The sequence below is a fragment of the Oxyura jamaicensis genome, chromosome 1 (genome assembly GCF_011077185.1).
Source record: "Oxyura jamaicensis isolate SHBP4307 breed ruddy duck chromosome 1, BPBGC_Ojam_1.0, whole genome shotgun sequence".
NCBI lineage: Eukaryota > Metazoa > Chordata > Aves > Anseriformes > Anatidae > Oxyura > Oxyura jamaicensis.
In genome coordinates, this window is record NC_048893.1 from 43,414,674 (window position 1) to 43,440,058 (window position 25,385).

The following is a 25,385-nucleotide window of genomic DNA, read 5'->3' on the forward strand; positions in this document are numbered from 1 at the left end:
CAGGCTCCCTGATTCCCAGCCCCACACACAGGCCTTCTGACACCAGCACTTCTTCAAGTCATGATTTGCATGAGAGCTTTCAAGTCTGTTTCTTTTGTCAGGGAAAAGAATAGAATTGGCTAAATACATTAAAAAAAAAAAAAAAAAAAAAAAAAGTCTGACTAGCTAAAGACTGCATCATGTTTTCTCAGCAACTGCTGCTGCTGCTTTCCCCCTATTCTGTTCCTGGAAATAATGTACCACCCTTTCCTGTCCAGGTCTGTCCTGAAACTCTTTAGATAATAACAGCAAGGAAGGAGCAGAAGAGAGACACCAAGTGGTTTAACTGTTGAAGAGATTATTTATTTATTTATTTATTTATTTATTTATTTATTTATTTATTTATTTTGTAAAAAAAACTTGAAAGAGGGGAAAAGAAGTAGCTCCTGATCCAAAACCTTTTGGTACCACTGGAAGTTTTTCCATTGATGTCATCAGGCTTCAGATCAGGACTTTCCTGAGAACACAGCACATGGTGGGACTATCCCAGATGGCAAACTCTGCAAAAAACATCAGAGTTACTCTTTTTCCTTCCTTTCTATGTCTTTCTGAGTACACACTCCTGTTCCATATTGCCATTTCCCCTCCTCCAGTTTTTGATTTAGGAGCCGTAGTGATCCTGTAACTATGTCAATATTTACGGGAGAGATCCTGGATGCTTTTCAAGTCTCAGTTAGAAAATCTTGTGATATACAGGGACAAGAACTGTCATGCAGAAAAGCTCTTTCTAAGAAAATGCTTCTGGCACCAATTAGACTTGGGAGCAAGGTCACAACAGAAAACAGCCAGAACTGGGAACTGGAAAATCTGTTGTCCTCATTTGTGGTCTTCTCACATCAGGCACACACACATACACTGTGAGAGCCTGTAGTTTACAGTGCTCGTTTGTTTGTGGTACAGCATAACCCACTCTTAAATTCATGCATACCCACAAAAATTTCTCTTTCCCCAATCCCTGAGATCTCTGTGAGCCTAATGGATAGCAAGGGCAAGTGATCTGCAGCAAAAACTGATGCATTTGAGGAACATCTGGCTGAGCAAAGTGTTCAGAGAGTTTAATGATATCCAAAGCATGAAAAATGAAGTTTTTCTTCTTTACACTGTGAATGCTAGCTGATTTGCATATAAATTGGACCTGTCAAGTGTACTAATATAAATCAAAAAGCTGTGAAAATAAAACTGAAGTTGCAAATAAATCATTCATTTATGTGAATGTTGCTTTTACATGAATTGTTATTTATTTTTTTCAAAGCACTTTGAAGAAACCAAATGCTGAAAAATGGGATATTGGGACATAAGCATAGAAGTCTGAGAGCTTTGGGTTGCAACACTTTTTTTTTTTTTTTTTTGAAACGTACAGCTGCAAGCCCCTCATCAGTATTATACTTGTGCAAGCCTTCTCTGTCCAGACTGGCACTTGTTGTCCTGCTTAGGTTCTCCCTGCCTGAGGTAAACTATCTGTGCTCTGCTAGATGCCTGATTTCTGACCTGACCCATATCCTTTTAAATGCTGGTGTGTTGAAATGGGTATGCATTATTCACCTGACTACACAATCTGTAGCAATATCCAAGCTTAAGATGACCAGTGCAGGATACTTTGCAGTTGACTCAAAAATGGTGTGACACACAAGTAGGAAGGCTTTTCAGTGTCACCACTTGCATTACCTTTTCTCTGTCAGTCCATGTGAACAGAGAGGGGTGATGTCCTTGAACAGCAACAGGAAAATGATGTGTGTGGGCAGCTGCCTTGTGCAGCAGTCCCAGATAATGCATTCTAAGCCTGCGTCCAGGCTGTAGCTATATTCTTTTTTTTCTCCTCCTTTATTTCTTTTTGGGACTGGCCATGTATCATCCCCCATCTGCCTTAAGGTCCTTTTATTCAATTTTCTTCATCTTTAGCCACTGGACCAACCTACACTGAATGTCCCACAAGTGAGAAGTGCTGCCCTTTCTGTATAGTGGTAAGTGCTGCCCTTTTTCCTCTGCAAGAGCTGCCAGATGCTGGCCTGGTGTGTCCCTGCTGATCCCGCCTTCTTTTTCCAACATCGGCTGCCTTCGGCATGGTCTGAATGGGACCAGTTTTCTTCCCTCTTTGCAGCTGATGGCTGACCTTTTGATCTTGCCCACTGAAAAGTGATAGTGTCACATGTAGCTTCTGTGAGCTCCTTGCAGCAATGGAGCAGCTCCTTCCTGCTGCTCCGCTAGGCCCGACTCTTTCTTGCAGGATAGGTGCGGAGGCAGCTGGGGCAGGGAATGTGATGTTGGGAGAGTCCTTGCTGAGCTCACCTCTGGTCTGTTGACCCTACAGAACAAGCATTCAGGTTCCCATGTGTGGAGAAGTGGGGTTGTTGGCAGCCGTAGGTACTTAGTGCTGTTTTAGGAAATCAGTTCATTGCCAGGAAGGCAGCAGACACCCATGTGGCTTGGGAGCTTACACCAACCATAAGAAGAGCTCTGTGCTGCACCCCTGTCTCATAGGCACCAGGATGTCCTATCTGGTTTTGCATCTGTGGGCTTCTCTGCCTGTGCTGGAGCGATGGATACGACACAGGTTCCACCTGCTGCTCTCCAGCCAGGTACGGGCCTTCATCGCCTTCTGCCTCTCTGTGTTGCAAGGTCTGATAGGCCCTATGGCCACTATGTGGCCCATTGTGTCACGTCTCCTCCAGGAGGAGCCTGGCAGGCAGCTGTCCCGCAGCTCCAGCCTGCAGCACGCAGTGTGCTTTGGGTGTCTGACACGGACATACTCACCATGGCCTGCCTCAGGGATCCTGCTGGAGCCCTCTCCACCCAAAGCAGGGAGCCATGCACAGTCAACGTGGCTGGCCACTGGGAAAGTCCCCGTCCCTGCTGCAGCCATTTCGGGGCTATCAAATGTGTGCTTGGCAGCTGAAGGGGACAGAGACTCACAGCTGCCTTTGGCTTCATGGCAGCACCCTCCCCACTTAAGGAACTTTTGAGAACCTGTGAGAGTCTGTGGAGGAAACGGTGACAAGGGGAGACTTAAGAAAGGATGTTTCTCTCCTGTTGCTCCAGTCAGCTGTGGTAGCCAGGACGCTGTGCTGTGATGGAGGCCTGGCTCACTCTTGTATGGAGAACCAGCTGGGAGATGCACACAACAGCTGGAGCAGCTGTTCTCAGCTGTCCAGAGGGAAGAAATACCCAGTATTTTGCACTCCTATGTGTGCTAAGCTAATGCTTTTACCCGTCCTACCCTTCTCATTCGCAGGGCTGGCCATGGCTATGTGAGCAGGGCTGGGAGCACCACCCTTGTTCCTCCTGTACCTGGCTGAGTCTCTCCTGGATGGAGAACTCACACGGGAGCAGACACTGCAATAGATAGGAAAAGCTTGTTCAAATAACAAAATAAAATGCAATCAAGCAGTGAAAACTATCAGGAAGAAACCATAAAAGCAAGTCAACAGGAAAAGTGGCGATAACATTCCTAGCAGGTGCAAAACACTTTTTCTGGTACCTTACAGCAAGAGTATTTCAGGCAAGTTTAAGCAGTGCAGATGTGCAGAGATTTTTCAATGAGACCAGGCATTTAAACCAGTTCCAGCCCTGAATCCTCCTCAGCATAAACAAGAGGCCAAACGATAGTTGGAGCTCTGCAGATGTTTAATTTGTGGAGCCCCAAGGCTGTGTGGTGTACCTGTGTGCGGCCATGGGGGCAGAAATGGTGGGTATTTCTGATGTGAAACACCTTGATGCACTCTTGGGAGTCTCCCTCTTCCCTCTAACCAGCTTGGCTAGATAACACCTGGTCAGTCCATGCTCTGAAGTGCTTTGCAGGCTTGCAGAGCCAGACCTGTGGCCCCCATATTGGTCTTTGAGGCATTCTCTGACAGCCAGGTCTCACTATGCAAACACCTGGCCTTGGCATGGGAGGTCTGAGCGCTGCTGCAGGCTCCCATGCCCAGAGCACTGATGTGGGAGCAGCTCTTGCTGTGGCTGTTGGACCTCAGGAAGGAGGGATCTGAACCTCTTTTGCCTTCAGCTTGCTGAATCTGCACCTGCCCAAAGGCTGCAGGCTGGACCAGGCTCTAGGGAGAAAAGCGCAAATGTTTCTGCAGGTATTGCTCTGGCCAGAGGGATTTAACTGTCTCGGAGCTCTTCTGTCACCTGAGAGACCCACAGACAGACATGCAACAGCCTGTTTGTATGTCATAAGCAAGATTCAGACTGAGACTGCTTGAGTTTAGAAAAACAACGGAAAGTGGCAGTCCTCAGAGAGGAGATCAAATTAAATGCCCTGCGGTTGCTTACAACACAGTCATAGAGATGTGCCAAAAAAAAGGGGGGGGGGGGGGGGGGGGAGTGTTTCTCATTGCTTGGTTTTATTAACAACATTCCTGATCTCTGGTTAGCTTGTTGCAGTGATGGCACATGGGTGCTGGTGGGCTGGGCAGCGCTCTTCTTTCACATTACTGGAAATGTGGATGGTACAAGGCAGGCAGCAGAGAAGGGAAGGGCTGCAGCTTCCTTGGGTCCTTCGACCCTCTATGAACCCCAAGAGCTGCTGCCAACGTGAGACCAGGACGTCATGCACACATTGCCACCCTTCCCCAGCACAGGCTGGGTTTGGGCTGTTTCAGCATGCACTGCTGTGCCTGTGTGGATTTTCCACCAGGGTCATTCAGAGCTCAGCTGGGCCCTGGTGTCCATGTGGACACCCTGGAGGGCTTCTTGCACTCATCCAGTGTCCCTATCCCACCCTGTCCCACAGCAATTCATTTCCTCTTCTCAAAGAGCTACAACAGCAGCATGACCGGACTGTGTTTGCCCTGTGCTAAACAGGGAACAGCTGGAGACAGATGATTGTTTGGGTTATTTTCTTGTTGCCTGGACATTTTATTTGCTTGTTTGAGCCCTGACAAAATAGCTTTCCAGTTCCTCCTGAGGCTGGTCTATGCTAAGCCTTCATATTGTGGGCTGCTTTAGAAAACCAGTGTTTTATAACTCTGCAAATGAGTGTCCTGCTGCTTCAGTGGCAAGGCTCTGTAAATCAGGCAGAAATTTCCTTGCCACAGACCAGAGGGACTGGGGGTGGGCAAAAGCGGTCTGAGCTGTCCTTGTCTGGTGTCAGAAATGTACATATCCCTTTCTGTGGTCCTGGCTGGAACTCTGCTGTGAGTGGGATTAAATGGTTGGCTAAATGCTAGTGCTGAGTGATGTTGACGGGCTGTGCTCAGAAGGATGCCGCTAAGCTTTCCTGCCGATCAGCTCCTCACCCTGGGTAAACCAGCATCACTGAGTCTGTTCCAGCTGGGGATCTGCCTCTCTGTAACACTTGCACACAGCCTCTTGCTCCTTCATTTTTGGATGTCGGCTGTTATTCTGAGCAGCTGGACGGTCCTTTGCCCCGTGGAAAAGGATCTTTTTTCTCACTGCCGAGTGCAGACGTTTTGGCCGTAGAAAACAAGAGTTAAAATAGAATAGACTGATCAGGAAGCAGAGAGGGTGTTGCTGCCAGCTGATACTGGAGAAGTAATATCAGGAAGAATGCAGATTTGGCCAAGGCACTTGCAAGCAGTGCCTTGGTAGGTCCAGTCATGAGCCTGGGTGTGCTGCAGTTGTGTTGCTCAGGGTCACCGCCGTGGCGGCTGCACATCCCCGAACCACTGCAAAATGTCAGTCTGACATAGAGACGGGACCAGACTCGGGGTCCCACCTCGTGCTTCACAACAATCATCCCTTTAACACCTTGCATTTATTTCTTTGGGAATCTTTTTATCAAGCACTGACCAGACCTGAGCCTGTTTGCTTTGGCAGGCACAGACCTGGGAGAGGAGGAGCAGGGAAAAATATAATAACCCTGCCGCCGATTCATCCCTCCTTGTTTATTCCACCAGAAATAGATTTGGCAGAGAGCATCGGGAATGAACTAATCAGCAGGGAATTAATTGGCATGTTTGTTAAAAGGCAGGAACAACGTGGTTAGCAAATTCATGGCTGGATGGCTGGAGGGTTCAAGCAGCCAGCGGAGCACTGCATAGTGGAAACTGTGACTAGTCGGAGAAGTCAGACAGCTGTGCTGGGGAGGTTGAGCGCTGTCCAGAAGGAACCAGGGGCAAAGAGATACGGGTGTCCTCGCGGGCAGGGCTGCTTTCAGAAGGGGCTCCATCGCTGAGGCTTCCCTTCCCATGAGGCTGCCATGTGTGGGGGAGATGGCCAGCTTGCAGGAGTGGGAGGGAGGGGTAGGAGAGGTGCAGCTGGAGGAGGCTCCAAGGAAAGGCTGTGGAAACGCAGAGAGCAGGGAAATGACGAGGGACACGTCACTCATTGCAAGCTGAAATGCAAAGGGGGTGGTGAGGAGAAGAGGAGCAAGGAGGCAGAGATTTGGAAGCCTCAACACAGAAGGACTGTCCTCAAGAGTGCAGGTAATGCTTGTATGCCCTTCTCTGCCTTCTTTCCCAGGAATGTTTGCTTTCTTCACCTGGATGAGACACATCCAGGCACCTAGGGCAGAGCTTGTTTGGTTGAGGAACTCTAAAGGCACCTGTGAGAGGAGGGAACGTGTGCAGAGTGGCATAGACTTGGAGGCTGGAGGCTTGCTACCTACATTTCTGGAGAAATAGAACTGTCCAAAGTGAAGGAAGGAGGGAGAAAGGAAGAGTGAACAGATCCTTAGAGACAGATGGACAGACAGACAGACATGGAGAGTACCAGGTCTGTGTATGCCTGTCCAGGGAGAGAGAGGAAACTTCTTAAGAGGGAGCACTGAGCTCTAACTGGGAGAGAGATGGAGATAAGACATAACCTGAAAAAAACATACACCTGGAGAAGAGGCAGAAGGTATAAATTACCTCCTCCAAACATTTACTAATGCTATGATTTTCAGTGGATGTGTGCTATGCACCTGGATGGCTTTGTTTTTCAGCATCGGGATGCCTGCCTCTGAGATCCCTGTGTTAACAGGATGGTCGGGCTGTTTGAGGGAGTTGGGTTCTCTTTGCTTTTGCAGAGCATGCAGGTAGAAAACGAACAATTTAACTCTTAATTATACGCAAAAGCACTACTGTTACTCTGGTGTCAACTCAGGTATGTTCTAAAACTTGGAAAAGTCAAGATATTGTTACTGCCATGTAACCCAAAGATGTGTGTGCATGTGTGTACAGCATTTAACCCACATGCATATAAACAAAGGGATAATACATTACAGTGGATTACTAACTTTTGAACTTTTTGGACTTTTGAAACAGGTGATATTCCAGCTGTACCAGCGTGGCTGGGTTAATACTGTAGGCTCCAATTTTTAAATTGCTTTTGGCATTTTTCTTGATCTTTCCACCATTACATAATCCTACAACCATATGCTAATGTTTATATTACCCTGTTCTTTTGCTGAGAGAGCTAACAAATGCCACCCGCTTCACAAGTAGGGCTTGCACATTCTTTGTTCTGGACTCGCAGGCTTGGCAGCTTTCTCCTCTACACAGCTCAGAGTCTTTTTGGGATCAGAGTCTTTTCGAGCTCTGGGAGAACTGGCATTAACTGAGAAATTGCACAGCTACTAATTTTTTTTTCTATTTTTTTTTTATTTTTTTATTTTTTTTTAATATGAGACTCATTTATAGCACATAAAACTTCCTTGACTTTATCCATAAAACATAAAATTTTAGTTGTGTATGTGTAAGTAACATAACCTTAAAATATCCTTGAAGTGTTTCATATGTAAATAGAGAAATTTGAACAGCCTGCAAAATACCTTTATTATATATTGAGATACTTTACAAAATTGAGAGTCTTAAGCTTACTTTGTTGTTTAAATGTCCATTACCATTGGGGTATGAGTTATATTTTATGTATTTATGATTTACCTGATATCAAACTCCCTGATTTATTTAAAAGTATATTCTATTCCTCTTCAAATAACCTCAAATCCATTATCACTCTTCAGCTTTAGTTTTAAAGAAGCTTGAAAGGAACTTGGGAAACTTAGGAGAGTAGAAAGGGTCTCAAATGCAAACCACAAAGCTAATTCACTTGCAGTCCAATATTGCAGCAAAAAAAAATCCTTCATTTTAGGATCACTACAGTGACTACTATCTCTAACCAACAAAATCCTCACCTCAAAGCGAGCACGGGCTTGAGCTGATACACTGGGATGCTCACACACGGCATCAGGAGAGTATGTGTTCAGTGCAGACAGAAGCGCAGGCAGAGGTTTCAAGCCTTTTTGATGTACACGGGCAGGCAAGCTCTGAATCACAATGCAACATCTCACGTCTGCAGCAGAGGCAGCATGTACTCCTCTCTGAAATGAAGCTGTGTCTGGCACCAGGAGAGCATAACCTAGAAAATTCCCTGATACCCTAGCAGCCAACACAAGCTGTGGGAAGTGAGGAAGTCAAGTCATCACCTGCTTTCCCTCTGGGTGCTGAAATCTGGGGCAGGTACCAGTGAAATCTCAGGGCTCTGTCGAGTTCCCTGCTGTGTGCAGGGAAGGATAAGCACTGGAAATGGAGCGTACTGGAGCAGCTAGAAACAGAAAGGGTGAACGGCAGAGGGACACAAGGATGGGAGCTCAAATTCTGGCAGCACGCTTTTGCTTTGGGGCAGAGATTCAGGCTTGGATAGCACAACTGCTGATCCTGGCTGTGCTGTGCTTAGGGTACTGAGCTTGTGGAGCTCTTTTATCATGTCAGAGTGAGGAACTGAGAGGCCAAAAGAAGAAAAAAAAATATTGGGTAATAATGACACGAGTACGTCTGTCTTCATTGCTTTCAGATGAAGGCAGTGAATCACTGCGCCTACCCTGCTCCAAGGGCAGAACATGATGCAATTTTCTGACAGAGAGCATGCCATATTATTGTAATTAGTAGTAGCAATAACAAAGCTACTATATCATTGCTATTCTCCAGACTTAGAAAAGAGCTTCATCCGAAGATGTGTGTGTTTTCCCTGTTTGTGAATCTGCTTTCTACCCTGACAGTATTTTCCAGTGCAATACTGCAACAGATCTGAAGACATAATTTCCATGGGCTAGGCATCTGGTTCCTGTTACAGATGACCCTACAGACTTTTTCTGCTAAAAACCTTGTTAGTAAAGATCCATTTGTCTTCTATGATTCCACCTAAGAGAAAGAAGACTGCTTAATTTCTGTGTAAGTATCTGAGATATGGGAACCCTTTTCAAAGATGATTACAACCTGATGTTTATCATGATAATAAATTACAACAGGCATTCAGGAATGCAGGGAGCAAAGCTACAAAGACTTAGGTCCATGAGGGACCTTGCAGATAGACCATGTGTGTCTTGTGATCCATTTGAACATCTGATGCTTTAAAAGGTTTGAGGTCAAGTAGGGTGGATTTTCAGTACCAGATGCAGGTGGAACTTATCACAACCCTTCTTTTAATAAATAAAGAAAGATCAAAATATCCCTGCCCTGGGGTATTGAAACAAGTGGTACGTGGAAAGGGTGAGGAATGGAAAATCTCTTCAGGATGTTTTAAAATGAGCTGGAAAGCCACACTGCCTCCTTGATGTTGGCAGCATTTGAAAATCATTTTCAATTAGAGACACTGGCGTCTGGGAAGTCCTTTCCCACCAAGGAAGATTGAAAAGGCATGTGCAGTGCATTGTCATCAAAAGGAAAAAACAAACACAAAAACAAAAACCTCCAAAGGCTGGAATATTTATCTGGAAAGGCAGGGAGGCAGAGGAGTTTTGGTGTCAATGGTTATAGTTTCAAGAGTGTCTATAGAGACCATTTCATTATGTGCCTTGGTGGTATCATCAAGCTTTCTTAAAGATCTGCATTCTGGCAGCTCTGGGTGAGTTGGGGGGGAAGAAGAGGTGTGTATATGTGAGAGATAGGAAGAAGGTAATTTATTTTTTTTCCTTTAAATGAACACTGCAATTAGAAGAATACAAAATACATCCTGACAGGTGGAAAGTAGTATTTTTAAAGTAGCATGACATTTTCCATCAGTATGGCTATATTCATACTGCTATTTTAAATATACAGAAAAATAAATGCAATTTCGATTAAAATACACTAGTGATTGAATGTAAGAACAGCACAAAGTAAAATGATTTATTTATGTTCTGCTTTATCTGGTACAGCTCCTAGTAGGTTTTGAGGTGGCTGAATTCTTCCCTGATGGTGAGGAGATGAGGATTATATGATACTAAAAAAGCAATTTAACATTCTCGTATTTTGCAGTGAGGTCTTAGACTTTTGATGCGTGCACATGAACAGGGGAATAATTTGGGTTTTCTCAATGTGCCTACTTCTCACATGAGCCCCTCCATCACTGTGACTACGGATGACTGAAAAGTCATCACTAGAACTCATGAACTTGGCAATGCATATTTTTCATTTGTTGTGTGCAATAATTGATATTTCCAGCCAGTTTCTGCCGCAACAGCTCTCTGTGACATAAAAATAACCGGTTCAACACTGAAGGACTACTTAATTAAGTCAGAATAACAAATTAGGATGAGTAAACTGTGGAGAGACTTATCTATCCTCCTACATTCGGAGATGGTATTTGTCCAGGAGGGCCTGTAGGTTAGGGTTGATTTCTGTTGGCTTGGAAATGATGGTAAACTTGAAAGAAAATGAGGATCTTAGGTAAATTTTCACATCAGTTACATCAGTTTATCTACCTGCCTTGCCTACTCTACAGATTTGCTCAGGAGGAGCACACCCTGCGAAGGGGGAGAGACAGCACATGGCTTTGTGTCTTTATTTATTTATTTATTTATTCTGTTTGTTTTGTTTGCTTTGCTGCTCTTTTTTTCCCCCTTTTTCCTTTGAGGCCCATCACTGGGCAACATCTCAATTATGCAGCTGGGTTGTGGATCAAGTCAAAGAGAACAATTTCCTACTCTTGCCTCTATTAAATCCTTCATGAATTGCTTCACTACTTTGTACCTACCTTTCTTTCCCTAATTGCAAAGTGGGGATGCAGCTGTTTTTGTACCTCCTAGTGCCTTCTCCTGACACTCACAAAGCATTCATGGCTAAAAGGTGCTATCCCAGCATGGCTACATATGAAGCAAAGCTACTTTCACACAATCACATAATCACAGGATGGTTGAGGTTGGAAAGGACCTCCAGAGATCATGCAGTCCAGTCCCCCTGCTCAAGCAGGGTCACCTAAAGCATGTTACACAGGATCACATCCAGGCAGTTTTTGAATATCTCCAAAGAAGGAGACTCCACAACCTCTCTGGGGAGGCTGTTCCAGTGGCTTTCCTAGCTGCTGTCAGTTGAGGAAGCATCTCTGGTACCACTCAATGGCTTGAAAAAAAGGTAAGGCTCTTTGTACTTGTGAAAAAAAAAAAAGCCCCTGTGCTTCTGTAAAAGCTCAGCTGAGCAACTTTTAAAACATTTTAAAGAAATATATCATCAGAGAGAAAGGTGGTGTTGGGGTGACAGATGGAAGATGGAGAAAGAGGGGAAAGAAAAATAAAGCAGTTAGCAAGATTTTCTGTCTCCACAGAACAAAGGGAAGGTCAAGGCCCTACAAACCACCATCATGGTGACTATTCCTCTTTTCCTCTTCTTCATCTTCTTACCCTGCTGTAAATCCCAGGAGGACTTTCTGGACCAGTATCAGAAATGGGACTACAGAGAAGGCGGTAAGAGGTGGTGGTGGGTCAACCTGGGAGGCATTAGCTAACTCAGGGCTGAAGATTTGCCTATTTCTCCCTTGGAGGGGGACACACACTGCTCACTCATGAGTTGTCTTTCTTGATTCCTGGGTAGCTGCTAAGATTTTTGGAGAGAAAAATGATTTTAGAAATAATCAGTTGGGGCATTCAGTGACAGCAGAAAACTCTGGCAACAGGAGGCAAAGAATTACATAGCGAGAGAGAGTTATCTGCTTTTTAATTTAGATCCTCCTTATATTTGATATTTGGCAATGAATATTTTCATTGCAACTCATCTGAGGTGAAGAGGAGGAGAATTAAACTAAGACCACTGGCTCATGTTTTCTTATTCTGTCAAATTTATTTTCCTCACTTTCATGGATGTCCTTCTAACCTAGCTGACAAGGTCAACATAGAAGGTGTTAACAGCATTACTCAAACACTTGAGAAATGGGGAAACAGCATCTTCTGGCAAATGAAACACACCCTGCTGAACAACCCAAACGCTTTACTGCCGGAGATCTCCAGGTAATTCCCTTCATCTGGAGGCGTGATTCAGTCCTGCCCCGGGTGTCATGGCTTGAGCAGGATTCATCTTCTTTAGCTTTCAGATTGGTCAGCTGCAGGGAGATGAATCCCACTCTTGGTATCTGTTGTGCTAACAGCTCTAAGCACCCTAGTGAACTGAATATACTGTTCACTGTTTATTGGGAAATACTGCCAATTGCCACGATTGCATTGTAGGAATTACCCTGAAGAAAACTTAGGCTGTCCTCAACACCTCATTGCTGTGAGGTGTGAGAACAGGCTGGAAAAAATGAATTGTGTTACAAATCCACACATGGATTTGGCCCCAGGGTAGGGAGAAGAAGCTGAGCTGGCCTGTGATGTTTTGATTTCAGCCTCTGTAACACCTAAGCAGTGGAAGCTATTCTCTAGCCATCTCGTCACATTTCTCCCTTGGCATTACAGGCAATATTTCCTAATGAACACACTCAAATGTTACTTTAATCTGACATTTCCAGTGGAAAAAAAACAGTGGAAAAGGCAGAGCACGATAGAGAGAAGAAGGGAATATGGGGAACTACAAGAAACCTACTCTCTCTTAAATCAGAGATGTTCCTAAAGCAAATGGTTCTCTTCCACAGCTCAGATTTCTCTTTAGAAAACAAAACAAACAAACAAAAAACTAACAAAACAAACAAAAACACCACCACAACAAAAAAAACCAACCAACCAAACAAAAAACAGCAACACACACCCCAAAACAAACAAACAGTAACAACAACAAAAAAAAACACCACCCAAAACAATCTCTCCACAACCACTGTGCATTGAGCCAGTTGAAAAGGAAAGGCTGCAAGGATAAAATGACACAAATGAGAAGGTCACACAATATTAAATTAAGGTTTAAGGTGGATATGGTACATAGATCATATGCTGGTCTTTGTCATCAAGTAGATTTCTCCCCACCTGCATGGGGATGTTATTAGCACAGAACTGATCACAACTTTCATACCCCCAGTGCAGAAATTTACTGGTGCCTAAGATTTTCAGGGCAGACATTGTCTTACATATTTGGAAAGATCTGACTTAGTGACTCCTGAACTGTCATGCAGGGAGAGGAAATGAGACTATTCAGCCACATTTCCCACATCAGGCTTTGAAGTAAGAGCTCGCTGGTAAGGACACAGGCTGGTCCACTTTAAGTGCTGAGGATTGGCAGTAGCCTGTGGGAATCACTGGTCCAGCCTCCACTTCTGTTCCTGGTTAACAGTGAGGCTGATTAATACTTATTAATATCATGTGAGATTGGAATGATGGTCAGAGCTTGGTAATACCCAAGGGGAGACTGAGAGGAAGCCTTCCAAAGGAAGGGACAGGGCATGCCAGTGCACCAGGGCAGCCCTGACCTTGCTAAATCCTGTTGAAAAACCCAACTGTCCCCTCCTCAGCTCGGGGAGAGGCACAGCCTGCAGACACTGCTCTGCAATCACACTGGCACTGTGGCAGGCAGCAGCCTGCCCTTCACTGGGAAGTCCCCACAGGATTTCGTGCACATTGCTGCTCTCAAGTGCTCAGCCCCACTGGCTCCAGCAAAGCAGGATGGTTTTCATCTCTTCCCTGAAAGCAGCAGGGCTGTGAAGTGCTTAGGGGAGTTCATAAATCAGCTGTCAACCTGCACTGAGCCAGCTGTGCTGTGGCGGAAATGGAAAGAGCGTTTGCACGCGCAGGTCCTGCAGTTCATGATTTTCTGGGCTCAGAAAGGGGCATCTTACATGAGTGTTTTGTAAGCATATTTTAGCCAACTGCTCCCAGCTCTTTCAGTTACCCATCTCCCCCCCAAGAAACACAAGGCCTGGTAGCCTGGTAATTTATTTAGCATGCTCAGGAACAGCCCCCAGACTGAGTTATTCTTCTGTGTTACTGTTCTCTAGTCTCCGCCCTGTGTCTGCGGCTGTGGACAATCTTGTGAGGGAAGTCCAGTCGATAAGGAAAAGGCTAGAAGAACTCAATGAACGTCTCAACGTCATCAGCAAAGCTGTCCTCCCCATCCGACTTAATGCTCTGCAGAGCCAAAGGCGTGGAAATACGCAGCTGCGGAGACTCCCAATGCACAGGAGAAGGCTGTATGCTCGCAGGAGACTTCAGAGGAGTTAATTCTCTACCAGAGAAAAAAAGGAAATCTTTATAATTTTTTTATTTTTATTTTTTCTTGCACCTGCTTAAGCCTTTCCTGACAGGACGCTGCTAGACAGAATAAAGCAAAGCACATAAAAGAAGGCTTTACTGAGGTGACCAGAACTTCTGCATTTTGTTGCTCTTTCAAATCTACGTTGGTAGGTCAAATCTGATCCTTCAGTGAAGGCTGTTTTGTGTCCCATGCAAAATGAGTTGAGAAGCTCAGTCTACTTGAGTGTGAATACCTTTAGGCTATGCAGTCATTCTTTCTGCTTACCAGGGTAAGATGTTTCTATAAAGATCAGTTGAATTTCTCTGTCCTATTTTCACAGCATTCTGTCAGAAGCAGCTGGGGAATTCAATCTTCAAAAGTGCTGAATGCCGGATGAACGCAGGAAGATAGATCAGTGCTTTGTACTTCCAGCTGGGTGGGAAGGGGGAGAGGAAGCTGTGTTTTAAAATATGGCCTTAACCTATTCTCCACCAGTGCAAAGAATGCCCAGTTCATGTGTTCAGAGAGTGGGTGGGGTTGGAGAAACTTGGTCTATGCATATTGTTTCAAGAGTGACGATGTTATCAGATTCTAGGGACCAAATTTCAACATCTTCATTCTGCAGAGAGCTTTCTTTTAGCTACCTGAAGGCGAGCACTGAAAACCTTGCTATTCAACAAATATGTCCAAAACTTCCAACACTGTGAAAGACATCACAGTGATTTCTGACAAGACCCTTGGAAAATGGGATGTTTTTCCAAAACTATTTAGATACCTAATAGCATAAATAGATGTCTAGAAGAATTTTCCAAAATAGGAGACGGTTTGGTTTCCAAAATCACAAGTAATTCAATTGCTGTCCAACTGGTAATTCAAATGGTGTCTGATTCATGGAGCATCTTCTCCACATGCAGACACAGACCTTCAGACATTGCCCCACATCCTTTAGCACAATTAAATTATATAAAAAAGAACAACTACATACTACCAAGGTCTCAGGGAGTACACAGAATACCCTGCCTTCAGCTTGTCTTTGCCTGTCTGTGGCTTCCTGTCTTCCTGGTGACAAAAAACAGTCCAGAAATCAAGTTATGCACTGAATGGAGGACAGAGTGTGCTTGTTCTTCAGGTCTCTAAAGATATTCTTATCCAGCACTGTAGCCAACTGCATACCTGAAATCTGCTGAAACATAGATACAAGAGTCAAAGAGAAAATAAACTATTTTTAAAGGTCTGAATGAAGCAATTTATGAGAATAAAAATAAAGAATGAGTTATGCCTAAATGGTTGTGGTAAGGCTGGCATGAGAGCTGTTTTGCAAAGTCTCCAGTCATAAATAGTGAGGATTTAAGGATTCCCAAGGCCTGAGTATATGGAAAGAAGTTCAGTGACATTGGAGTAACTTTAAGAGGGAAGGGGAGAATCTAGCTTCATATGAAATCTTTCAAAACGAACCACAAGAATTAACTCAGTGAGCATTGTGGCTGGGATCTGGGAGTTGAGTGGGGAGTATGAGGAGTGTATGAAACAATCTGGTAAATATTTCCTGGGTGTAAATTCTGAATTCAGGTTTCCAGAAAATAAGAAAACCCTAATTTGGTAAGTCTCTCCTTGCTTTTTGCTTAGGAATCCGAAACATTGTTTAACTAGAAAAGGAAAAAAATCAAGCCTGTAAAAAGGGTGGTTAAAAAACAATTAAAAATACAGTCATGCTTTTGGCAAAGCTTTCATCACAATTTCTGAGGAAATGTAGACTATTTTGATTCCAGAATATATTTTCCTAAATGACAGTGAATAACAGGAGAGGAAGAAAGGCCGCATCAACCTCCTCCTTGCTGCCCTGCATTGGGAGCTGCAGGCAGTGCTGGCACACCAGCTGTACGCCTGCACCACTGCTGCTCCCTGCAGGGGCTGCTCTGCACACCGTGCCTGGGGCTGCAGGGACTAGTGGCCACCTCGGCCTTTCTGGAGGAAAAATACAACACAGATGTCAGCTTTCATTATCTGTTCACATTTCAGACACGAGCATCTCGCCAGGCAACCTGAAGTTGTATAAAGTTGTGTAAAATCCACCAAGGACTACTTGGAACAGGACGATAAGACGTCTGGCCCAGGGAAGTCTCTCAGCCACAGAGGGCTGGAGGTGGGAGGCCAGGCCAGGCCATCGCGGGCTTTGCCTTTTTACCCAAATGTCCACCAGCACCTTCAGATGGACCTCTGGTCTGACCCAGTCCGCGTTTTCCTCCATTGATAGGTACAAATACGTATTTTTGGCAAAACTCAGACCAACGGAGAAAGTCACCACTTGTTCCAGAAGGAAACAAACAACCTGCAGCACGCAACGTCTGTTGCAACCGCAGCTTCTTGTGTAACAGCAAACAAACCAAATTATAATGGCTAATAGATGACTAGATCTGCATCCGTGTCTCCCCGTCACCCTGTCACTGCCGGTCTGAGCACAGCCGCTGGGCTCGGCTGGTCACTGACTGCTTTGCCCTTCTGCACCCCACGGGCCGTCACGGGGGGCTTCACCCACATGCATGGCGCCAGGTATAACACAGCAAAACTGACAACAAAAATTATAACAAAGGCAGAGTTTCTGCAGTTTCGGGAGAGCTAGCCCTGCCCCCCCACACCCCCTCCATGTACTCCCCCACGCTTTTGGCAGCCCTCGGGCCCCCTTTAGCCCCTTCCCCCGGCCACCTCCCCTGCCCTCCTCTCCCCGCCCCGCTCCGCCCCGCCGCGGCCCGCGGCCGCTCCCTGCCGGCCGTGCTGCGCTGCGCTGCGGGGGGAGCGGGCCGGGCCGGGCCGGGCGGTGTCGGCGACATGCTGGGCATGATCAAGAACTCCCTGCTGAGCACGGTGGAGGCATGGCCCCACCGGGTGCTGAGGAAGGGGGAGAAGGTAGGGGGCGGCCCGGCTGGGTGGGCGGGGGGCCCACGGGAGGGGAGGCAGCGCGGGGGGAGGCTGCCCACGGCTTCTGCCCCGGCTTCTGCCCCTTCGCCTTCCTCTTCGTCCGCCCCGGCTCCTGACCCTTGGCCTTCCCTCAGGAGCAGCTCAGCTACGAGGAGAGGGCGTGCGAAGGCGGGCAGTTCGCCGCCGTGGAGGTGGAGGGCAAGCCCTTCGACGAGGCCTCGAAGGAAGGGGTGCTGAAGCTCCTCAAGTACGTCGGGGGAAGCAACGACAAGGGTGAGAGGCCGGGCGGCGTGTTCAAGCAGGAGTGTGCTACCTTGCGGCTGGGGTAGTGCAAGGACAGGCAGGCGTGGACCTGCCACGGCTCTCAGGGTGCACGGTAGCTGGTGAAATCCGGGGTAACTGGGGCGCTCCGGTGCCGTGATCACGCCTGGAAAGCCTGCCCTCGTTGGCAGGGAAATAACTTTAATGACCTTGAATTTCTATCGTGTAGCCTGGTTATTTTTATTCATGAAAGGGTAATGGAACGATGAGCGTGCTTTCTAATGGTACTTCGCAATGTTTTATAATAGTGCTTCCAGGTGATTGCCTCTAGTTCTCAACTTACTGAAGTATGTGCATCAATAATCATCCGTAACGGGCTGAGAAGACCACAGAGTAGATCTGAGGCACCTCATACCCTTCTCAGGCACATGGTAGAGGGAGTTACGTAGTCTATATGGGAATAGGAGGTGGATAGAGAAGAAGAGGGCATTTACAGCCCTACAGGTCCAGAAAGGTGATCTCTGTTGCTGTAGGAGAAGGGTACCTTCTGCAACATGGCATCGAGACAGGTATGGGATCAAAGTGTACAAATAAATGAGAGAGATGTCTTGATCTCAGCCTGTTCTGTGTCTGATCAAGAACTTAACTGCTGATCACAGCAGAGGCATGGCCCCGCTGAAAAGTTGCAGGTCCACTACTGCTGAAAGAAGAAGGAAGAAAAACATTCTTGCACGCCATGTACCTTCGGGAAGTAATGAGCAGAAAAGAGGTGTGCTGTTCCAGGACTGGGGAGAGTATGGACTGTTGAAAACCAGAGCAGCTCTGAGTTTTGGGGCACTGGAACTCGTTGGATCTGTGGAAGCATTTGGAAGGGTTTGGGAGAAAGCTTTTATCACCCAGTATTGGCCGTGGCTTCACCACTAAGTATAGATGATAATGATTTAAATACTCATGTCTTTAAATACTCATATATAAATGTGCCACTTCACAAGAACTGTAGGTCCTGTTGTGTTAGAGGTGATTTGTCAGAAGAGAGTGTTGCATGAGCTATATAGTTGAGAGCCACAAAAACAAAACCAATCATGAAAAACCATCCAGAAGTCAGTCACCTGGGGCCTTTACCTCCCAGGCTCCTCGTGTAGTTAGTGGAGAGAGAGGTTTGGCTGAAGCAAATGCCCGAAGGCTGTTCTGCATGCCTCAGAGTACCCCACTCTCTCAACTGACTGTGCAGGAAGATCATGGTGAGGAGCCTTGCTAAACCAAAAGTAGCGTTTATGAATCCCCTATTAATGCTTTGAGTTCCTGAGAACCTAGGCTTCTGTAGTAATGTCTGTGTGTCTTGTTCAGGGGTTGGAATGGGCATGACTGCTCCTGTCTCCATCACTGCCTTTCCTGCTGAAGATGGATCCTTACAGCAGAAAGTGAAGGTCTATCTGCGAATCCCAAACCAGTTTCAAGCCAGTCCTCCTTGTCCTACCGATGAAAGCATAAAGATTGAAGAGAGACCAGAGATGACCATTTATTCCACGTAAGGAACACATCCTGGGATTCCCAGTCACAAATGCTCAGGTCTCTGGGGTGCTCTGAAGGGCAGTGGTGTTTTTTCCAGGTGACTTGCTGGACAGGGGATGCACATGGTAGAAGGAGATGGCAGGATCTTTCTAGACTGTGAGGGCAGGTGCTTTATGTCATTTCTTGTCCTGATTCATGGTGCACATATTTGGAATGTGGATTTTTTTTTAACTGGTAAAACAAGTGCAGGGGTTAGCCCTGAAAGGGTCTTTGTTTCACCTGAGGAGGTGAAGAGCCAGGGAGGGTGAATAGGAAGGGACTGAGTCATTCCTAATCTCAGAAAACCATTGTTTTCCCCATTTTCTGGGATCAAGATGGTTCTTAGTCATCAAGGATGTCCCTTGGTGTGGTTCACATCAAATTATAGGAGTCAGCTGAAGCCTAAATGTCAGAACCCATCATGGAGACAAGTGGCCATTGCATTGCTTCAAATCGCCTTTGAATGGTTTTGGCTGTTGACTGACTTAAGCTGGACTCAGGCCACCATCACAGTAGTGATAAGCTATTTACCCTGTTTTAAACCCCTTGGATGTTCCCCTGCCTCTTTGCTTGAACTATTTTGGCTGACTGAACTGTCCTGGGCTGCTGGCTCCTCCCATGCCTGTGACTGCTGCCTGGCCTTTGCTGTGGGTGTGGGTTGCTTTGCAGCAACAGGCTGTTTTGTCACAAACCTTGGCCCTAAAGCAGGGCTGCTAGGTGCAAGCTGATGTGGAAACAGTTTCTGTTTGTGGGAGATAAACATAAAACAGACCAATTCCAGCCCACCCCTTTAAAATAGCATTGTGGGCTGTAATTGCTAACATTTCTGTTCCCCGCCTCCGTTTTTCCTTGGGCTAGCTAGAGTTTGGCTTCCCTTCACGATCTTGCTTCCAGCAGACGGTTGTTCACACCCCAGTGAACATGGCTGTTGACAGCATTGGTGGAAGGACTGTGGGCTGAGCAGACTTGGAGATAACCTTGCTCTCTGGGGAGCTGTTCCTGTGATATGGCATTCATTCAAAGGGCAGGGCCATTCTGATGACTGATATACATGGGTCCGTTTGGGGTCTGTCAGTGGCTGTCAGTACCCTGGCTGTGTGACCTTTGAGACTATTGATCTGTTGCAGACAGAGTGTGCTGGTTCTCAAAGAATGGTGCCTACGCAAGTGCATGCTGGCAGGACCTGGATCAAAACGAGTGGCTAAATATATTGTAGCTGTGCATTGTTCTCCTTTTCTTCCGTGCTGTGCTATTCCAGTGCTGCTAAGCACTTCTCCATGTTTGGCTTCTTTGCAGGCAGTTTGGTGGCTACGCCAAAGAGGTGGACTATGTGAACTATGCTGCCAAGCTGAAGTCTGCTCTGGGAAGTGAAGCTACGTACCGCAAGGATTTCTACTTCTGCAATGGTTACGACCCCCCTATGAAGCCTTATGGACGACGCAATGAGGTCTGGTTTGTGAAAGAGTGAGCATCCGGATCCGGGTGGTACTGCCTTGCACTAATAGCCTCCCCACGCCACGTCCCTCTTCAAAATAAACTAACAATTTGGCAGAGGCAGAAAAACATTATCCCCTCCCTCCGTACCTGTGCATCGCTCTTTTGAGGACTAACCATTTTAGAAGAGCACTGCATACCCCCCCCCCCCCCCCCCCGATGATCGTGCTCCTTCGTTCAAGACTGAGTCCTCAACCACACAGACTCACATGATCTCTCAGCGGCTTGCTTTTATCTCCCTCATGCTCCCAGAGTTCATTGCTGAGACAGCTGAAGTACTTAATTACCAAGACTGGTGCCTGACAGGAGTCATGTCCAAGTGCTGGCAGACTATTAGTCTTACCTGAGGAGGCAGGGGAGCATGACGAGAGTGCATACAGGGACTTTTTAATCTTCTTGAGCTTGCTGAAGCTGTAAGATTCTGCTTTTATCTGTGCCATTTGAAAGGTGCTGTAAAGGGACATGAGCATTGCTACCAAAACAATGCAGTGAAAATAGGCATCCTTTACATTTTCCAGTGTATGTGGGAAAGCAACATTTCTGTCATCCAACCAAGAAAAGTTATTTGAGGGAAAATTCTGTTTGCAGCTGTCCCTTCTGTCCAAGGTGGGACATTCTGGGTTCTGTTTTGTCCTGATTTCAACCAGCAGCTGGACAATGTGATATGGAGACCCCAAGATCATTTCATTACCTTCCTATTACTTGTGTGTAATGTTTCTTTAAAACTAGCCTACACAAGGGCCAGATTTGAAATGCAGGGGGTAATCTAATTGAATTAGAAAAATACAAACTGTGAAAAAAGCGGGTACCTATTATTTGCAATCTGAGGGTGCATTTGAAGAATGGTGAGCATCTAGTGGAACTACTGTGGGTGCAGATCTTTATAAAATCTCTCCTTAAATGTTGTGAATTTCAGAAAAGCATCTCTGAGCAGCTGTCTTTAAAGAAAGTCTGGTTCTTGAAAACTGGGATTTACACCAAATAATAAGTAGCCTTTCTGAAACTTCAAATACAATAGTAAGGGTGGGTCTTGTTTTAGGAACACTGTCCATGTTTAATTGGCAGGCATCAAACCAGCATTTCAGTTGTCAGCTCTCTGACAGGCAGGACGCAGAATGCCTGTAATGGGGACAGGCTCACACGCACCGTGCTACAGTGGGTACTTGTATAATTCTTTAACTCCACTAAAAGAGATGCATTCCTATGATGCTAAAGTGCCTCAAAGTTCAGGTGCTTTCCAAAAGCCATTTTCCTCCTAGAGCTGAAAGAGAGATTGTTCTGATGGAGTCCTGGGTTATGACCAGTTGAGCTCTTTGACCTGTGCCTTCTTTTTGAGAACAAATCTTAGCTGTAATAGGAGAAAACCTGAAGTTCTGATGTTTTTTTTCTTTTCTCTTTTGCTGAGCCATATAAGAACTTTGCTGTGGACCTCACAACAGAGTTTCAGTTCCTTGTTGTGCAAGAACTGCTAGTCAGGATGGGTAAAAAGCAGATGAGGAGTTAATTAAAAAAAAAAAAATGGGAAAAAGCTATTCACCATGGTTAGTGATTGCAGCACAGGGGAAGAGAAATCAAAAGGAAATCAAGGATGTGGTAGGTTATGAGGGCTCCTTAAAGGAGCAAAGGCCCGTCTAAGGCCATCCCCTGTGCAAAAGGAACCTGTTCATGTCACATATTATTTTTACCTGCATGGGTGAGGAATGGAGGGGTGTGCTGCTGCACTGTTTATACATTCCTGGGTTGATTTTAGAAGTCACATACAGACTGACTGACTTTCTGGATACTGACAATGAATGTACTGAAATGATCAAAATCCTTAAATTTTTCAAAATTTCTCCTGTGAAATCTCAGATGGTGGGAAAAACAATAATAAACCTGGTGTGAACAGAGCTGCACATCTCAACAGCACGATATAGATGGAAGCTGGTTTTTTTGTAACACACATACTCTTTCTGAATAGAGAGCAAGCACGTCTTACCCAATAGTGAGAGTGGTCAGATCTGTAGGCTCTGCCTGTGCAGTCCTGCTCCTGGCCTTTTACATGCAGTAAACAGGGTACAGTTTCATAAACAATGTTACTGATATCAAAAGCTTACGCAAATTCAATTGCCTTTTCTGTACAAGCAAAGATGCCTGTGTTCTGTCTGCATTTTCTAGAGTTTTACATAAATATAATAATTCTGTGAATTACGATTTTTGTGCTGATCATTGACTTTGTGAGCTCAGTGAGAGTTGTTGATTCGTAAGACTCTTGGTTGCCAGTTTGGGCTACTAATCATGTCACAGTATCTTGTATGTAGTCATAATGCTTTTTCCAATAAATTGCTGTGTTGGGTATCTTGGTGTGGCCTTGCGTTATCTGACTATATGAAGTGGGAGCTGATGGAGTAATCTCTCTTTTTAATCTCTCTTTTTCTTTTTTTTTCTTTTCTTTTTCTTTTTTTTTCTTCCCATTGGTGTTAGCCACCTAAAGGCTTTGACTGATTTGTGTTACTGTAGAAACTTGGAGAACTCACCTGGGGAAAACTGTGTGTTCGCTTCTGTGTTCCAAGGGCTGGGATTCATGGTGTTCAGGCAAATATTCATGACTGTGCTTTTCAACATGCACTTCTATTCAGAAATGTTACTGTCACATGAAGGTCCAGCTAGCTTCCAATGATGGACAGCAGAGGAAACCTGAGGCAGAATACAGGATCAATGCAACTGTACTGATACTCCCTCTAAATATTCCCCTGGTCTCTAGCACAGCGTGGCTCAGGGTGTTTTGTTGCTGTGTGTAGTAGACCGAGATAGATTTTTCCTCATGCATTTGTGCAGTTTTATTTTGGGTCAGTTTGCTGTTGGTGGCATCCTTCCATCCTTTGGCAAGGAGCTCCTTGCATGTGGAAGGGCAGGAGTATTCTGGCTGAGGTTTCCAGCAGGTTGGCTCTTTGCTCTGGGCAGCAGGGCCAGCCAGCTTTTGGATATGTCTCCATCACTGGGTGGATGCTCCATTGCCATTAGAGGTGCTCTGGCAGTCTCATTTTGCTGGGGCCAGGAGTTTAACCAAGCCAGAGGTATGCTCTGGATTTTTGACCCAAGACCAACGTGGATGTAAGAAGACAGGGCAGGGGAAATCAAAAGGCTTGCTCTAACACTTCAGTGCAATGGGGGGCTGCTTGGTGCTGGAGGTGAGCACAGCGAGGGCCACGTCTCTGCCTGTGCTCTTGGCATCCCTGCGGCAGCCGGTGCTGCTTCCTGGGGGGATGCAGGCAGCTGAGGTCGGGCTGGGGGTTATCTCTGCCTGCCAGGAACAGGCGAGACAGTGCTGATAATTAGCTAATAGCTGTAATGCTTCCCCTTGTCAGCGGTGCCAGCACCCAGCCCCATGCTCAGAGCGCTCTCCTGCGCTCCCTCCCAAATGAGGGGCGGTAAATGGGGCTGCTGGTGTGCGGGTGAGGTGTGCCAGCAGAGCCCTGTGTGGCACGGAGCAGTGCTGTGACGGCAATGGGGACAGCCACAGGTCGGGCCATGTTTCAGCAGAGCCAAGCTCAGAAGCATCGCCTTGGTGCATTCGGGGCAGGACAGCGGAGCCACCATGTGTGGAGGGGGCAGCTGGCCCAGCGGGCACGATCAATCTCTCCTGAACCTCCAAACCATATATACCAAAATATAAATGTACGTGTGTGTGTATAAGTACATGGATATGTTCATGTATACCTATATAGGTTATGTACAAGTAGGGGGCTCCAGACCCAATGCTTGCAGCTCTTAGTCAGCTTCTGCTGTCACAGAACTTGCCAATGCAAACACAGCCACAGGGCAAACATTTGCAGACCAGGGCTTTAATCTGCTAGGATCAGAGTTTTGTTAGCTTCAGAGATACTTTCTTTTGTAGGCACATGCCTAAATATATCTAACACTGCATTAAGAAGACGACAGCCTTGATAAAAGAGCTAATTGGTTAAGTTGTCCATATAAATCTGGGCAGGCTTACGATTCCCTAGCCACTTTGAGGGGATGGTTGATTTATGATGAATGGAGAAGTAACATCATTATTCCTCCATTTTCATCAATCACCATGGCAAAGGGTGCATGAGCAGCTATTGTGCTTGCGGCAGCAAATTTTCATCTTTGCAAGGCTGCCCAGAGGCAATGGGACAAGGGAAGAAGATGGTGGCTCCTAGCTCGCATCATCCCTCTTGCTGTAATTACAATACTACCTCTTTTATAACAGCACTCTGAGCAGTGGCTCTCTTCTCTGACAGCATTTCAGCCACACCGAGCTAAAAAAGAAACGCATCTCTTAACGGGACCATAAGGAGCTTTGGATGTATAACATCTCTATAAAATTGCTTGGCAACTTGATTTATGGGAGCAGGATCAGTGATAAAAGTGACTTCTCTGACAGTAATGGATGAAACACTTCCAATCTAGCTGCTCCGTCTCTGCTCGGTGCCTATGCCAGCAGCAGGCTGGTTTTGTCAGCTCATTCATAATCTCTCTGCTTTGTGCTCAGTTTGCTCTCTTGTTGCACAAGACAGGTTTTGGCCGTGGCGGATGCCTTTTTCCTAGTCCTCAGTGGGAGCTGCTGCAGAATATAGGTCAGTGCAAATGCTGCTTGATTTCTAGCACAGTGTTTGTCTGAGTCCGTGCCCAGGTGAGAGGTGGGTGCATGCTGCTCCCCTGACCCTTGTCTCTGCCCACCCCTCAGTTTCTATGGGGAGAAACTTGAGTGACCAGCGTGGAAGGAGGCACATTCTTCTTAGAGTAAGTGCAGGGTCTGGCTGATCAGTGGCTGTAGGTCCTGGGGCAGCTTCAGACATATCTTTCATGCAATCCAGATGATTGGGTTCAGGA

At 46.0% G+C, this 25,385-nt stretch overlaps 1 protein-coding gene across 1 annotated transcript; it reads left to right on the plus strand.

The window, feature by feature from the left end:
• The first annotated feature begins 17,058 nt into the window (after positions 1-17,058).
• On the plus strand, positions 17,059-22,883 carry HEBP1 (heme binding protein 1). Its single transcript, XM_035341219.1, has 4 exons — positions 17,059-17,228; positions 17,375-17,513; positions 18,849-19,029; positions 20,349-22,883. The coding sequence occupies exons 1-4, from the start codon at positions 17,151-17,153 to the stop codon at positions 20,518-20,520; spliced, it is 570 nt and encodes a 189-aa protein (XP_035197110.1). The 5' UTR covers positions 17,059-17,150; the 3' UTR covers positions 20,521-22,883.
• Positions 22,884-25,385: the final 2,502 nt, after the last annotated feature.